Source organism: Harpegnathos saltator, unplaced genomic scaffold (assembly GCF_003227715.2).
Source record: "Harpegnathos saltator strain DR-91 unplaced genomic scaffold, Hsal_v8.6 scaffold3, whole genome shotgun sequence".
Taxonomy (NCBI): Eukaryota; Metazoa; Arthropoda; class Insecta; order Hymenoptera; family Formicidae; genus Harpegnathos; species Harpegnathos saltator.
In genome coordinates, this window is record NW_020230094.1 from 158,175 (window position 1) to 174,225 (window position 16,051).

The 16,051-nt window shown below is 46.7% G+C and overlaps 2 protein-coding genes across 8 annotated transcripts in view; both read right to left on the reverse strand.

The window, feature by feature from the left end:
• Window positions 1–3,802: 3,802 nt before the first annotated feature.
• Window positions 3,803–5,294, reverse strand: LOC109504039 (uncharacterized). Its single transcript, XM_019842504.2, has one exon. It carries the CDS (start codon window positions 5,258–5,260, stop codon window positions 3,950–3,952), a length of 1,311 nt encoding a protein of 436 aa, XP_019698063.1. The 5' UTR covers window positions 5,261–5,294; the 3' UTR covers window positions 3,803–3,949.
• Window positions 5,295–10,400: 5,106 nt separating this feature from the next.
• Galphaq (G protein alpha q subunit) overlaps window positions 10,401–16,051 on the reverse strand; it is a 31,546-nt gene continuing 25,895 nt past the window's right edge. For 4 of the 7 annotated variants that reach the window (XM_019842495.2, XM_011145044.3, XM_011145046.3 and 1 more), the window contains 2 exons: window positions 15,929–16,036; window positions 10,401–13,651 (listed from right to left, as the gene is read on the reverse strand). In XM_019842495.2, coding sequence (XP_019698054.1) covers window positions 13,569–13,651; window positions 15,929–16,036 — 191 coding nt within the window. In that variant the 3' untranslated portion in view covers window positions 10,401–13,568. Of the gene's footprint in view, window positions 13,652–14,600; window positions 15,520–15,928; window positions 16,037–16,051 lie in introns of those variants that run through there. The other 3 variants (XM_019842493.2, XM_019842494.2, XM_019842496.2) reach the window with 2 other exon arrangements.

Consider the following 16,051-nt stretch of genomic DNA (forward strand, 5'->3'; position numbering starts at 1 on the left):
CTCTCTCTCCCTCTCTCTCCCTCTCTCTCCCTCTCTCTCTTTCCCCCTCTCCCTCACCCTCTTAGTCTCTTTCTCTCCCGCAAATTATTTCTCTCTCATTCGCACAATCCACCATTTCGCTCTTTTTCTCCGCTCCTTCTCGATCCCTTTTTTCTTCCCTCTCTCATTCACTCCCCACTTTCCCCTTTTTTCTTTCTTTGTCAAACTATCGGACTTCGTACGAACTTCTTTTCTCACTTTCGTGAGAGAAGCCTTTTTCCTCACTGCCTTTTTCCCTTTGCCATATTTCACCCTCTACGTGGTGTTTCATTCCCCTCTCTCTTATACTAAACGCACGGCGTCCAGGTGAGGGAGAACTCACCCCTCTCGGTACATGCATACTGTGCACGCAGCTGCCCTCCTGAAACCGCTGCCGCCCCTTTGCTCGTCAGGTACGGCTAGTCTATAAACGCGATAGAGATTCCTGTGGCCTATTTCGCGAGAAATTTGACGGAATAAAAATAAAATAAATAACCAATTTGATAATAATATTTGTCAAATTATGTAAAATAACGCTATCTTCGATTTCTCCCTTCAGTAAAAGTGCTCCAGACAAATTGATTTTCCGTTTCATGACGATATCATTAGTAACTTTTTATAACTTTATAAATTTTTTATAAAAATATACAAATTGTAAATTAACGATTAACCCCGGTTTTATGTTTTAGCTAATTTTCCTCGGGAAACAATTCCCTCCGTCGTAGAAATAATACAATTGCATGATTTATCCAAAGTTCATCGTCCAAAACTAGGAAATTTTCGTTATTGTTTAAGCCTACATATAATTCCTTTCACCAATTTATTTATATGTATTAATTCCTTTTTATTAAATGTTAATTTATATATATATATATATTTTTTTTTTTATATCACGTAATTTGTATTACATGTATGCGTGCGTGTATGTTTATGTTTTACGTTCCTAATACCCAAATACTTAAAAATTTACAAATTTTCCAAACTTTCTGCCCAAAGCTTGCCAAAAGTCTCTAATTGGCAAAATTAAGGAGGCCGATAAATAGTGGTTTGAATCTCGGATAAACTTTACAGTGCGCAGAAAACTTGTGGTTTGATTCACGATTAAATATCTACAGAGACTAAATATCTACAGAGAGCGGCCTGACACGGCATTCTCTACGACACCGACTTTCCGCACCATGGACGTAAGAATATATCGACGGAGCATAGAGCTGCGGGGGTGGTCCATGAAAAGTGAGGGGAAAGAAATGTCTATTATAACGGATATGAGAGACTAAGATGGCGACAGTCGCTAGTGTCTAAATTACTTCTATGATTAAATCTTTTGAATAGAATCCTGACATAAAAGGAAAACCATATAATGAAAATAAAGTTAAATGAGATATTATAGTAAAAGGAATAAACTCATTTAATCCTCCTAAAAAACAAATATCCTGATTGTTATTTATTAAATGAATGGTTACCCCAGCCCTTATAAACAATAATTCTCTTCAAAAAAGTGCGTGCCAATCGAAAGTCGAGATCTCTCGAATCTCTCGAAGTATTGCAGCCTCTTTTCCGCGACGCTGATTGGTCGTCACGACGACGTTGCATTGCAGCCGGCTTCGTGCCGTTTGCGGCTGTCATTGCGGCAAATGACAGCCAAGTGACAGTTTGTACGAAAGGAGTAATAACGGGGTTATATCAGGTTAACAATTTTATAACATAAAATAATAAGCTATAAAATAAAATAGCGGGGATATATCAGGTTAACAAGTTCATAACATAAAATAATAAGCTATAATTTATTTCCTTTTCTTGTACGCGCCCGGGGGGTTCCGGTATTTTTAAGACATCCTGTATAAGTTATCTCGCATTCACTGCAAAAGTCGGGATTGGGTCCGCTGAGAGGAAGTGGTATGTTAGAGGAAGTATATGTTTACTTTTGAGCAAACATATGCGATGGAGATCGGAGGGTAATTTCTAAAGAAATCCAGCGAATATAAAATATGTAATTACAGATCTTAATGTATATTTTACCACACGTATCTTCAGATAAAGCAGCGCCACAGTTTTCTTCGGCACGGCACGGTGTACAAAATTTCGATTAGTGATTTAAATTATTACAAAATTATCCACTAAATAATGCGGTTTGATTTTACCGATTTGGTCTTGCTGTTAGCTTCAGAGAAGTCCCTAATTCCTCGCACATGGTGTCAGCTCAATAGTTGCGCTCGAGTTATCGGAAGCGGTGGACTTTACGCGCGAGGACGAGTAAAAACGAAAGAAGTTCTTCCGATATCTCAACTTTGAGATGAGGTCCCAGCTCCGCGAGGGGAAGAACTTTGCGTTCTCCGTGATCGAGATCTCTCTCTCTCTCTCTCTCTCTCTCTCTCTCTCTCTCTCTCTCTCTCTCTCTCTCTCTCTCTCTCTCTCTCTCTCTCTCTCTCTCTTTTAACAAACACGATCGTCGTCCTTCCATTTACATGTCGAGATGCCCGGCAGGCCGCTCGATACACCGAAGGACGAGGTCGAGAAAGCACTTCGGCATCGCGTCGCGTGGCGAATTGCCGTCTGCACTTCCTGTTTTCCGTTTGGAAAACCGACGAGGAGAGTGCTCTCTACTTCGTTACCCCGTACGATCAAGCGCGAGAGCGAGAGCGCACGCCTGTTCTTTCCGCACCCTGCCAGCGGTGTAACTGTGCGACAATCGCGCGCGTCACAGCCCATCCATCCATTTTCCCTCCTGCCTTTCCTTCGCCTCGTCCGTTCCACTGGCAAATTTCCGTTCCAATTTACCAGGACGACGTCTCCGGCGACGATGACCCGCAACAGCCGCGGCGTCGTCCTCGGTGCCACGATGGACACCCGTGCCTTTCGATCCCGGCGTTGCCGAGATCCTGGATCTCGACTCGTTCACTCGCTCGCTCGCTAATGATCGTATACGAAGTATACGAAAACGGCTGCGCGAATGATTTTAGCCGCGTGATCGAAGGTAGACCTTCGCAGAACTGACAATCGATACGCGCTCCGGTGATAATGATAACGTTAACAAACAGACAGATTGACACGTCGCGCAATCGCATCCATGAGCTATTTATAATAACGAGGGCATTAATAATAATAGACGTCACGAAAGAGCGACGGGCACATAAAATTGGAACGTTTCGCGAATAGAACCGGCTCACTCATCAAATTGCTCAAGATATATTACCGTCTATTTTGATCGTTTCGATTATTAAATACTCTCAGGACCCGCCGGTCCTGTTTAGAAAATTAGTCGAGCTGAGAACGATATTTATTTTACTGATAAATAAATATAAATATAAATATAAATATCAGACGTGAATGTCGGGCACCAGGATTGTACATACTTTTCGGGCTCATGTATTGAGTCGGAGTTAGCAGTCTAGTTATGCTATAAAAGTTTGTGCTTTAAATACACGTCCAATTTTGCTGCGGGTAAAATCACAGCGTTTATGATTTTGATTCTGTTCTATACTAGCTTCGCGTAAAAGATTAGGTGAAAATTTAGATGAATTCTTTTTCGACTTCTCGCGGGAGGTGTGAGGTAACAAGATTACACAACAATGACGAAACATCTTTCCCTCAGGAGAAAATAATACAAGACCTTCGTATGGCTTTCTAAGATATGCTTTATAAAAAAAAATACATAATACATCTAACATGTGATTATAACGGTACCGTAATTCTGATAATATTCGATATAATACTTAATTAATACGACAGGTATAATTATAATATAATATTCGCCTTGTATTACATATGACAATAATAAATAATATATTATCATATAATTGTTTATTAGAACATTATATATTTAAATAACACATACTTGTCTATTATATTCACAACAACGCTATAAAAATAATGGCTATAAAAATAGTGACAATCATACGAAAATTACGGAAGCCTAAAAAGTTAGATACAATCATACATTAGAACCTGTGCTATCGTCGTCTGATCGACTTGTGTGATGTAAATCTTTATAAACAATTAAATAGTAGTTACGATAAAAGAAATTATTAGTCCTATAGTCTCTGTATAACCTACGACCACTGAAATTATTTACTTGATCAATAATAGGCATTGCTTGTTTGCTGAAATCGCCTATTTTACTTCTGTACTCTTGTGCTTTAATGTTCGATTCAGCTGTTATCACTAACGGGCAACTTGATACCTCTAATGCTGCTAGAAATTGCGCCCATGTCTCCCCGTCGGCGAGCTCCACGTGAAATCGTATGATCACGTCCGGTTTCCTGTACAATGAACTGTTCACATAATCATGGTACAACATACGATGGGATAAAAAATGAAACGTGTGGCCGAAATTTTTGCATTTCAATTTACAAATGTCGGGTGCTTCGCATTCCTCCTGTAGATTCGGTCCTACCATTATGACGACGAGTTTCGTCGGTTTAATAAAGACATGTAAAAATATTTCCCACGACCGCAAGTATAATCTGTCAAAGTGACTCGTAGCTATAATATGAATAATATAAGTATATTCTGTGTTTGGTATTTGTAATACATTTGGATCCCTTGTACAATCATACAGTGTTAGCGGCCCCGACAGATAGTCGGAATGGATGAAATCGGGAAAAGTCCAAGTTTTCAGACTTCTGCTACAACGTATATATCTGTCGTAAAAGGAATTCATAGTGGCAATAGGGTAATTTGCGTTGGGAAAATTGATGAATTTGAACTGTCTCGGTGGGTTGGGACTTACTTTGACAGCTTGAATTTCGGTGGCGAGCCACGTCTGCAGCGCCGCGCATTTGTGCGGACCAACGTTCTGCTTGTGATCTTCGCAATAGTTGACGGACAAGCAGAGCGGACAGGTCTTTAGGCTCGTCTCCTTGTAGCAAACATGACACGACTTGGCGAACAGAAGCATCTGTTCCTCGTGGAAGAGCAGCGAGCGGGCTAGCTCCTGCTCGACTACTCGCACACACTCCTTCTTGCAGTTGAGCCACTCTTCGCGCGTGCCCTCGTGGAAGTTCCTCATCTTCCCTTCGCGAATCAGTTTCTTTATGGCGTTGCAGATATCGACGTGCTGCTTCTGGTCCACTATCATGTGCCTCTCGCAGCAGTAAGCAATCATGTCGCAGTTGTAGCATGAGATCATGTTGACTTCGCTACTCCAAAACTTGCACACGTGGCAAAAGTTTGGGTGGAAGAAACTGTTGTATCGGTCAGCCTTTAGATACTTAAATCGTAAACCTTCGAACGGCGCCAGCATGTCTGAAATATTAACGTATGAGCACGATGCTCGCGCAATACGACGCGCGAGACTCGGCAAACTCTCGACGAGAGATCGAAAGTTAAAATTCAAAGTTTTGTATACACAATGTCAGACGTCAACGGCTGAAAGAGTACAAATAACGCGTTTACAAACACACCCCGTGCCCCGTCTCAGGCACGGTCTGTTGACGATCTCTGTCGTAATATTATGATAAATAAAATCCGTTACCGAGCAAGACGATACAATCGAATAAAACGAAGATACTTTTGAGCGAGCAGTGTTGGGATTCTTCTTGCCCGGCTGGAACGAACGGCCCAAGGTCGAATGGTCCCAAGCCGTTAGTTGCGGCTTGATCGCCTATGGCGGAGGGGGGGAGGGGGAGGTAGGTCAAAGTGTGCGACAGCGTCGTCCGCATTACAACGGAAACCCGCAAGATCGTACCTTCAACACACTCCTCTTCGCCGGAGAGAGTGTTCAAGGTAGAAAAGAACTCTCGTCGAATCCCCCCCCTGAATCAAGTTATTCGCGATAAAATATTCGCTGCAGAGCTAACGCAGAGAGAGAGACGCGCATTCCGCACAAACTCAATCTTCGTTCGAGCTTAGGTTGCCCAACTGCTTAAAAATGATTACGCACTCGTTGCGATAAAAGACACGACCGGTCACGTGGTCTCGGTACGGTCTGTGAGACCTGAAGCCGTTCTGCGTATTCAGAACAGACTTGACGCGGAAAGTCAGGATTGCCTGCAGCTTGTTTGTCAACTTGCGCATGTTAGCCTTCGACCTGCTGGTGAAGATGACCGGGCAGAACGGCGACTTCAGCGACGTGAGGAACTGCGCCAACGTCTCGCCGTCGTTGAACGCCACTTGGAAGCCCACGATCACATCCGGCTTGGTGTACAGCTCGCTTCCGGCGTACAAGTGGTACAGCATGCGATAATACCTGAAGTAAAGCTTATGGCCGATAGTCGCGCATTTCTCCGAGCAGGTCTGGACTATGCCGTATCTGCCCGCCAGATCGGACGCCAAGTCGACGCCCACCATTATGACGATGAGCTTCATCGGTTGCTGAAAGGCGTGCAGGAAGATCTCCCACGACGGCAGGTTCACCTTGTCTATGCCGCTCGCTTCAATTATGTGAATAACGTAGGTGTTCTTGGTCTTGGGGATATCCAGCAGTTCCGCGTCCTGCATGCTGTAGTACATGGTGAGCGGCCTCGACAGGTACTCGGAGTAGACCATGTCCAGGATGGTCCAGGTCTTGTTTCTGGCGGGCAACATGTACGCTTCGTAAAAGGAGTCCATGTCGTACACGTTTATCCGCTCGGGGAAGTCGTGGAACGTCCTCCAGATCGGCACGGGGTTCACATTGAGCGCCTGCATCTCAAAGTGCAGCCACTCCCTCAGCTTCGCGCACTCGTGCGGCTCCGTGAAGTTGCGGTGCGCCGGGCAATAGTCCACGGAGAAGCAGCCTGGACAGGCGGTCAGGTCGGTCTCTATGTAGCAGATATGGCAGGCTCTCGCGAACAGCAACATCTGCTTCTCGTGCGGCTGCAACTCACGCGCCAGCTTCTTCTCCACCGCGTTCACGTAGTGGCGCTTGTGACGGGTCCATTCGATCAGCGTCTTGCCGTAGAACGTGCGCATACGGCGCTCGTGAACGAGCTCCTGGATCACTCGGCAGATCTGCCGGTGGCCCAAGTTCCCGTTCGACTCCTCCTGGTTCATCGCCATGTGCTGACGGCAACAGTAGCTGATCATGTTGCAGTCGCAGGAGATCATCGTCTCGCTCTTCAGCCACTTGCACACGTGACAGACCATCGGGTGGAAGAACATGCGGTCGTAGTGACAAACCTGCCGCTTCTGGTATTCGGAGCGTGTGGCCATTGCGTCGCACGCCTTGGTGCGGATGCTGAAGCGATGTGAAGCTCACTTTCGCGCGAAATTCGGCGGAATCGACGAGATCCCGCGAACGCAGACGTCGATCCTGCGACGGCACAGAGGACACTAATAACGCGAGTGTTCCCCGCGTGTCTCGACCATTGTTGACAATCTCTGTTGTGATGGGAGGCACACACAACGGAGTCCGCCGCCGAGAGCACGCCGGGAGACACCTTCGACACGTGACTGCTGAATGTGGACGCTTTCTTATCGTCATCGCGAGTGACTTCCCGGGCGAGCAAAACGCGCGAGCGCCGCGGTACAATGCGGCGGACAAGGCGGAATAAAAACGTTCTTCGACCAGCAGCAGCGACCGCGATTATTAATTATCCGACCAGCGATCTCGTTTGTACAATTACCTGTCTGTTTTTTACTAAACGCCGAAAAAATAACTCGATGCAATCATCGAGCAGTAACGCTCACGAGAAGAGCTCGCGAATCGCGAGGGTGTACCCGAGACAAATTCTTGTGTGAAAAAGCATACGATATACGACAAAAGACCATTCGCGCGCGCGCGCAACCTTTGTGCGCAACCCATGAAGTTTGTATCTACTCGCTCCGCTGAAGATCCAGGTTACTTTCCTGTCCGTTCTCGTTTGCATTTTCTTCACTTTTGCGTACCGTCGAAGTCTATTCAAGTCGCTTGCTTCCGCAGGATGGATAACGTAGAGCACTTCACGTTCGCAGCTCGACGTTGCAAAGCGACGTTGCTGGCAGTAATCTAAACGGAGAAGCGTCGTGAGCAAGGTGTGAGTTAAGCCCGACTCCTCCTCGCAGCAGATGTGGCGCAGTCTCGCCCCAACAGTATCATCTTCCGTTCGCTTGATCACTTTCAGATATTCGCTTTTCACTTGCTCCACTTCTTCGTCCAACGACTTGGCTCCTTGCTTGCTTTCTCATCGCCCTATGGCTAATCAAGGTCTTCGCAATGCCGCAGGTTCTCGTTGAGTCGTTCCTAGTGTAGCCACTATGTGCTCTTGCCACTATTGGCTCTGCAGTAAGAGAACGACTTGCACTCGTCGAGTATCGCATTGCCACTGTTCGGCCATTTCGGCAAACGTGACGAACAATCGGGACGTGAAGAACATGCGGTCGTAACGCGGCAGTTGGACGTCGCTTCATGCTGAAGACAGACATTACCGGTGCGCGTCTGTGCGGTTGGTGTCTCGGTAACACTTGATTTCCGTGCGACGCGATGCACACGCGAAACTCGATACCTCGAGGATACTCCGTTGTACGCGGCGGCGGCGGCGGCGGCGGCGGCGGACGTCGACGTCGGTGATGCTTCAGAGCACACTAAAAGCGCGTTTACAAACATTTCGCTCTCGCGTGTCTCGCCGACAAGCTGTAACAGGTTCCTGTAACAGGAGACACGAGACGAATACAATTGTCATCTAGAAAAAGATAGAAAAAAAGACTGGCATCTGGTGGACGTTTACAGTAACAACGACAAATGCCTGTTACCGCGCGGAATGTTGCCGAAAAATTGGCAGCATACATCGAGAGGCATCTCTCACTAATTGTTGCTACAATATCGCGTCAGAAACGTGCGTAGTGAACACAAAACGTCACACGTACGATATGGGTGATTCTTTCTCGGGTAGAATGATACAATGCAGCGGAAGAAAGGCGCTTTGTTTGGATGAACGTTGCTACGGTATACGCGCGCGAAGCGCGTACAGATCGAAGGACGGACTACGGACGATCGAAATCACGGCGGGACCGAGGATGGTGAAGGGGGTGGGGGGGGGGTGTAAGGTCGTCGCTCACCCCGGGGGGGAGGGGGGATGAATTCGCTCGTCACGCTCTCGTCGATGCTACTGTCACAAACTGTGTTTATTTTTATCAATAAGGTATATTATTTATTATAAATAAGTTAAAAACATTCATTTTAGAGTTTTAAATGTTTACAATTTTATACACAGAGAAAGAATACCCAACGTATTATGTTTTTTTCGGAAGGTGGTAGGTGTGTATCGCCTCCGCTCGACGAAAGAGAGATGATTTACAAATGAACCTAACAGCCCTCTCAAGGTGCTCGAGGAGACTCTCTCGCACGTTGTCTCGCACTCTCGCCGATTTCTTGACTACGGTTGTACAAAGCCTACAACGCCTCGCAACTGATCGCGTTTTATCTTTATTCCTCTTTTTTTTTATTTATTTATCGATTAAATCCTTTTCTTTCCTTTTCTTGCACGCATAGTGAAATCGCTCCCTCACATATTTCCCGCACTCTCTCTCTCTCTCTCTCTCTCTCTCTCTCTCTCTCTCTCTCTCCCTATCTCCTCTCCTCTCCTCTATTGCACTCGCCAATCCTTCTTTTCGTTCACATTTCTCCCACACACACGTACACGTGAGTGCACGCAATTGCACAAATACGCATAAATATGCACGGTGACACGCATACACCAAAATACACATACGCATAGACAGCAGACACGCGCGCGTACACACGCATACATACGCACAAATACACATACGCATACACAACCACGCAATTTCTCTTCCTCTCCCCTCCCTCCCTCCCTCCCTCTCTCTCTCTCTCTCTCTCTCTCTCTCTCTCTCTCTCTCTCTCTCTCTCTCTCTCTCTCTCTCTCTATTTCTCTGACCTGATCTTCGTCATTTACGCTATCAGTTTCTCTCACTAGTATCGTTTTGCACTTCGTGTCCTGCACATGCGCCATCTGTCCTTCCCTCTCTGCCATCACTCGTTTTATAATCACGTGCTCTCTCACTGAAAATCAAGCATTATTATGATAATAATAATTATTATTAATATGTTATTATTTAATTATTATTACTATTATTAATTTTATCATTATAGTTATTATTTACGGTAATTATAATTATTATTTAATATTTCTTATTGATTACGGCTTTATATATATATACATACACACACAGACACACATACATATATATATATATATATGTATGTATATATATACTTTACTCAATGTATATATATATATATATATGTATGTGTATACGTACATATATATATGTGTATAAATACACACACATATATATACACACATATACACATACACTAATATTTCTTTCATATAAACTCAGTGTTTCAACCAAGGTGGGTCTGACACAACCAAGGTATATGACACATGCTGCCCGGTGTGTATAGTGTGAGTGTATGTGTGTGTTTACTGTGCGTGTATGTGTATAGGTGCGCGCGTGTGTTGCAACACGGCGCCGGCGAGTCCGGCGATGTTCGGGCTGCATCATAACACGTCGCGCGACAACATAATCGTCTCTTCGTAATCATCGTTATCAGTATCATCATCTCATCATCATCATCATTATCGTTGTCGTCTCGTGTCCGAACATTACGTTCCAAGACCAATACGACTTGGCCGACGTCCTGTACAGAGTAGTTTTTTTTTTATAATCGTGCAGCGTACTCTCCGCGATCGCCGGCCTCTTGTGTCTCTTCTTCATCTTCCAGCGATCGTACCTCTCACTCTTACCGCCACCGCCCATCGGTGTGTCCCGCCGTCCGTCTTCGGCGCGAGAAACTTGTTCGATGAGATTGTTACATCATTGCGCGTCCTCCTTCGCGTCCTCGAATCTATACTTGCGCTTGTGTGTAAAACAGTTTCCGCGAGGCTTCTCTCTGATATTTCGTTCCGTCGTTAATCGTTGAAGGAGAATGAGGAAGGTAATACCTTATCTCGTTGTTGTTCCTCGTCGCCGAAAGGGAAGACGAAGTGATGGCGCGAAACGAGCGAACCTCGTCGGAGAGTACGAGCAGCGGGCAGCGCGCTAGCCAGCATATGAGCGAGCGCAGGCAGTGAGCAGTTCATGCGTACATACACTGTATAATGTAGATACGAGACGAGCGAGGGCCATGCAGTCACTTCTCTTTCTCTCTCTTTCTCCCTCTTTTTCCCCCCTTCTCTCTCTCTCTCTCTCTCTCTCTCTCTCTCTCTCTCTCTCTCTCTCTACCTGAAAACCGGGTAGAGTTATAACTATGTGCCGCTGTGCGGAAGAAGGAGGACTAGAGACCAAAAACTGATGGAGGAACTCGACGAATTCTTGTCTGGAAGAAAAAGTGTCCGTCTTCGCGTATACGACACGAGAGAGAGGAGGGGTGGAGAGTAGGAGAGAGGGAGAGGGAGAAAGAGAGAGGGAGGGAGGGGGAGAGAGAGAGAGAGAGAGAGAGAGAGAGAAAGATTCCTCGTTTGTGCAGAGGAATTGTTCTCTCCACTCTTCGTCTCCGAGTTACATCTTCCTTCGTCGAGACGACAGACATATCAATCTTTAGAAATTTATCTTTACAGGTAGAGGCTACTACTGGTCTTCTTCCTCCTCCTCCCCCTCCTCCTTCTCCTCTTCCTCCTCTTCCTACCTTTCCTCTTCCTTCTTCAGAAATTTATCTTTGCAAATCGAAATTTTTGCTTCTGAGGGAAATTCTTCGAGGGACACCATTGCGGGCACCCTCGCGGCTCGTCACGCGCGCGCACGCACAGTCGGCAAAGAGAGGAGACGGCAGAGAGAGATGTCTGCGGGCTCCTCCCGCGCCCCTTAATTACCTAAGTCACATCTAACAGACGTAATTCCCCGCGGTTTCGTCCGCTTCCACAACAACTCGTACTTCTCTCTCGTTTTTTCTCCTTTCCTCAGTGCGGGTTTTCTATTCACACATATACATACACGTACACGTACACATACATATACACGTATACACACATACATACTTTCTGTCACTCTCGCCCTCTTTCTTTCTCTTCCTCTTCCGTCGTCGCTGCTGTCGGTATCCTCCATTCATTCACTTTCGTTCTCACTCATTCACACCCTCTCTCTCCCCTTATCTTATCCACTCTTTCGCACTTTATACTCTCTATGTTTCATCTTTCATATATTATATATAACAATATTTATACGATGATTTTTTAATGAATCCGAGTCACATGCAGAAAGAACTTTGAGTCGTTTCTGGCACAGATAAAAGGGAAGAAACAAAAACACTTTGGCTTTCGCGTAACTCTAAAAGGAAAAGACAATTGATAATTTAATGCAGGTATTAGAAATAAAAAAGAAAAGAAGGGAAGAAAAGGAATGACAAGAGAAAGAGAAAGAGAGAGAGAGAGAGAGAGAGAGGAGGGGGGAAGACGAAGAAACGAAGAAAGGAGAAAGAAAAAGAAAAAAAAGATAGAAAGGAAAAGGAAAAAAAAACAAAAAATCAACACCACACTAGTAAATGGCACTAGAATTGTTCTCACCTGTGTCACCGAATCTAATTAGCGATTAAAAAGCCTGTTTTTTCTCTTTTCTCGTTTCGCTCGCCTCGCCGTCTCGTCTCTAGTACTTCTTCCGCACACGCTGAGATCTCTTAGACTCGAGAGACGAACACAAGACGGACGCGCCATTTTTAAAACGCGCGGCACAGCCGCGTCGTGCATGTCACGCCGGTTTGCGCGAGGACGACACGCGCTCTTGGTCGACGTCTTCGCTGCGCTCGTCCATTCATACATACATACATACATACATACATACATACATACATACATACATACATACATACATACATACATACATACACACACATACATACATATGTATATATATATAAAAGTCGAACGCAACGACACGCCCGGTCCCCGGCTTTATCGATACATGCGCCTCTCTCGCCCCTTCTTTCTTCTCCCCTCGCGAGAGACCGGGTAGCATTCGCGCGATATCGACTAAGAACTAATCTACAAAAGAAAGGTAACAAATTCCCGGGAACGGGAATACGGTGTACAAGTTACAACTGAGAATCGACTCGCGCGCTTCTTCCCTTCCCGATTCTCCTCTCCTTAGCATTCTCTCTTTCTCTCTCTCTCTCTCTCTCCCATTCTCTCCATTCTTTTCTCGATGCCTTTCTTCACCTTAGAAAAGAACACGCGACGACGCTCGTAGACTTTTTAGGTCCTTGCTCGCGTTCTCTCACGTCGCTCCTCCGCTTGCCTTGTCCATCCTCTCTGTTCTACGTGTGTGTCTAATGTCTTACGCGTCTAATTGCTGTTGGTACACTCGCTCTGTCTGCGACGAAGCTCGACGCGGCGCGACGCACGCTCCGTGTGTACGTGTGCAATGTGTATGTATGTGAGTGTGTGTTTCTCTTTGCTGTATTTATATACGTGTGTGTGTGTGTGTGTGTGTGTGTGTGTGTGTGTGTGTGTACGATGGCACCACAAAATTTAGTAATCGTCCATCTCGCGTCCCTCTGTCTCTGCCACACGTCGTTCAGCTCAGCTCGCGCTTCGCGAGTCAACGTAGTTTTAATATAGTCCCACACTGATACATTGGTCATGGTGCGAGAGAAAAACTGGTCGATTCCGCTCGGATTCGCGCGCGTCTCTCGCCGCCTAAACGAGATTGTACTCCTTCAAATTCGATTGCAGTATGGTGTCCTTCACCGCCGCAAACACGAATCTGATGTTCTCCGTATCTGCGGGACAGAGAGAAATGTGTTAGAGGAACGCAGGAGAGACGACGTGACGCCGCGCATCATGTCAGAGAGTTATTTCTCCATTGCAAATCATTATCGGTACGCAGGCACAAGTAACAGAGAGATAACAAGAGCACAAAACGTTCGCACGGATGTAACGCGCCCGAGAAGAAGGACTTTACCTTTGAGTCGCAAATCTGGAAACGAAGCTTCGGTCATGCAGGGAGAAACGAGCGGGCTATCTCTTGAGTAACAGAAGAGGGCGAATGTCTCTCCCGCCAGACCTATTGCATCCTAAATCGAGAAGCTCAACAGCCATGACACACATGCAGCATGCATTTTCCCCCGGAGATGCTTCGGCGACACGAAAGAGAGAGAGAGAGAGAGAGAGAGAGAGAGAGAGAGAGAGAGAAAAAGAAAGAAAGAGAGAGAGAGAGCGCGCGCGCGCGCGTACAGCCGTCGTATAAACGTAATCAAATCCTTTTTTCAGCTCCTCGCTCCTCCCAGGTCTTGTGAGAAAAGCTCGACGAACCGCCGCGAAGATTAATTGCAGCTTGATACGCGTCGGAATAAGCCGCATGCCGCCGCCAGGCGACACGCGATTCACCGTGATTCTACCGTTCTCTACTTGCCGCGAAAACACGAAGCGACCGAGCCGTGCAATTAGCTATGCAAACACGAGAAGGCACGCTTCTTCGGTGTCACAGAGAAATTCGACTACGCTGTTCTCGCTACTCCGGCGGCTGCGACGGCAGCAGCACGCGCGTAATGAAGACGCCGGAAAGACCGGTTGTTTGCCGAGAGCGACGTGATTTCGCGACAATCGGAGCGCGTCGCGCCTCCCGGTGGGGCCGTTCGTTGCAACGAAAATGCCGGTTTTGCAGTATCTCTTTTATTTCCCTTACAAGGGGTCCCCCGTTTCATGTACATGAACGTGAAGGTGTGTGTATTCAATTTACTTAAGATAATGTCATCACACTTTTCGCCGTCACTGGCAAGACTGGCAGTAGTTGCGTTTTTCGGAGGGTGACGCCGAGGATCACACGCAGACTCGAGCCACGAGCAAGTTAACTTTAGGGAGGGACAAGGGGGAGGCAGGGGTTGCGAGAGAGGAGAGCAACGACTTATATAACTGCTCGATGCGACGCGAATCGCCTAAACCAACTCAGTCTCACGGTTGCATACGGCCAACTCTAGTCGCCCTGATTCCTTCTTCTCTGACAATTCTTGTATTCCTTTAAAACTCTTGCTCGCGGAAAGTTTACAATTCCGCTCAATGAGGCTGATTATATTTGCCCTCCAGTTCGCTCGGGTAAATGGTCGTTAGCTGAAACTCGCCTCGAGTGAGACGCGTTTGGCACTGGAATTGTGCTCTCCAGTCAAATCACACGACTAATGTCGACTCGACTGAGGAACTCGAGACTCCAAGCCCGGTCTGAACAAAGACCCAAGCATCTCACACGTGGGCCAAGCTGAAATTTAGCAAACAGTATGCAGCACATCGTTGACAATCGATGGTCCGAACGTCTACGTGCCATGTGCTCGATTCGTCTCGCGATCTCGCGATCTCACTCCGAGACTAGCAAGTTTGTGCAGCGAGAGAGCCGCGCAACCTTGAGACTCGCTTCTCTCTCGATCTTTCTTCTTCCCCAGCACGCTACGAACGTGCGTGGCTCGAGTCTTGTGTAATTCTCGACGTGTCCGACCGAGACGGCGCGGCGGTCGCGACGCGGAAATCTACGCGCTGAGATTCGGGAAGCGTTCCAGCCAACGCGAGCCGCGCCCTTAAGCGAGATTGAACTCCTTCAGCGCGGTTTGCATGATCGTATCCTTAACGGCGCAGAACACGAGCTTGATGTTCTCCGTGTCTGGTGGTTAATTCCGCAGGCGCAGCATGCAAAAATACAAATCGGACATGGTTGATGTGGGTTAATGTCGCTCTCCGCGACGTCGGAAGATCAACACGTTCGCCGCGACCGCAAGACAGAAGGGGACGTTTGCGCAAACGCGCAAACTCGCGAAGCAAATTCGCGCGCACTCGGGTTGATCTTTCGATTTCGCGCTCAACGTTCGATTACACACCTGGTCGGTACGGAGAGAAGAGGCAGGCAGGCAGGCAGGCAGGCAGGTAATATAATACAAGCTCTGTACACAAGACGCGCGACGCAGGAAAACGAGGGAAAACCATCGTGGGGAAAAAAAGAAACGAGCGACAGAAATACGGTATCTTTACAAGCGCTACCGGAAGAAGAGCCGGCGGCCATTGCGTTAGCCTACCTGTGGCGCACGTAAAGTGGGAATAAATAATCTTATCGCTGTCCGGATTCAGTTCAACGAACATCTTGAGGATGAATTCTCTAGCTGCTAAGGCGTCTCTCTGTAGACCTGCGGAATACACAA

Coding starts and splice junctions, on each gene's coding strand:
- LOC109504039 (XM_019842504.2), bottom strand. CDS start 5,260: ATGCTGGCGCCGTTCGAAGGTTTACGATTTAAGTATCTAAAGGCTGAC.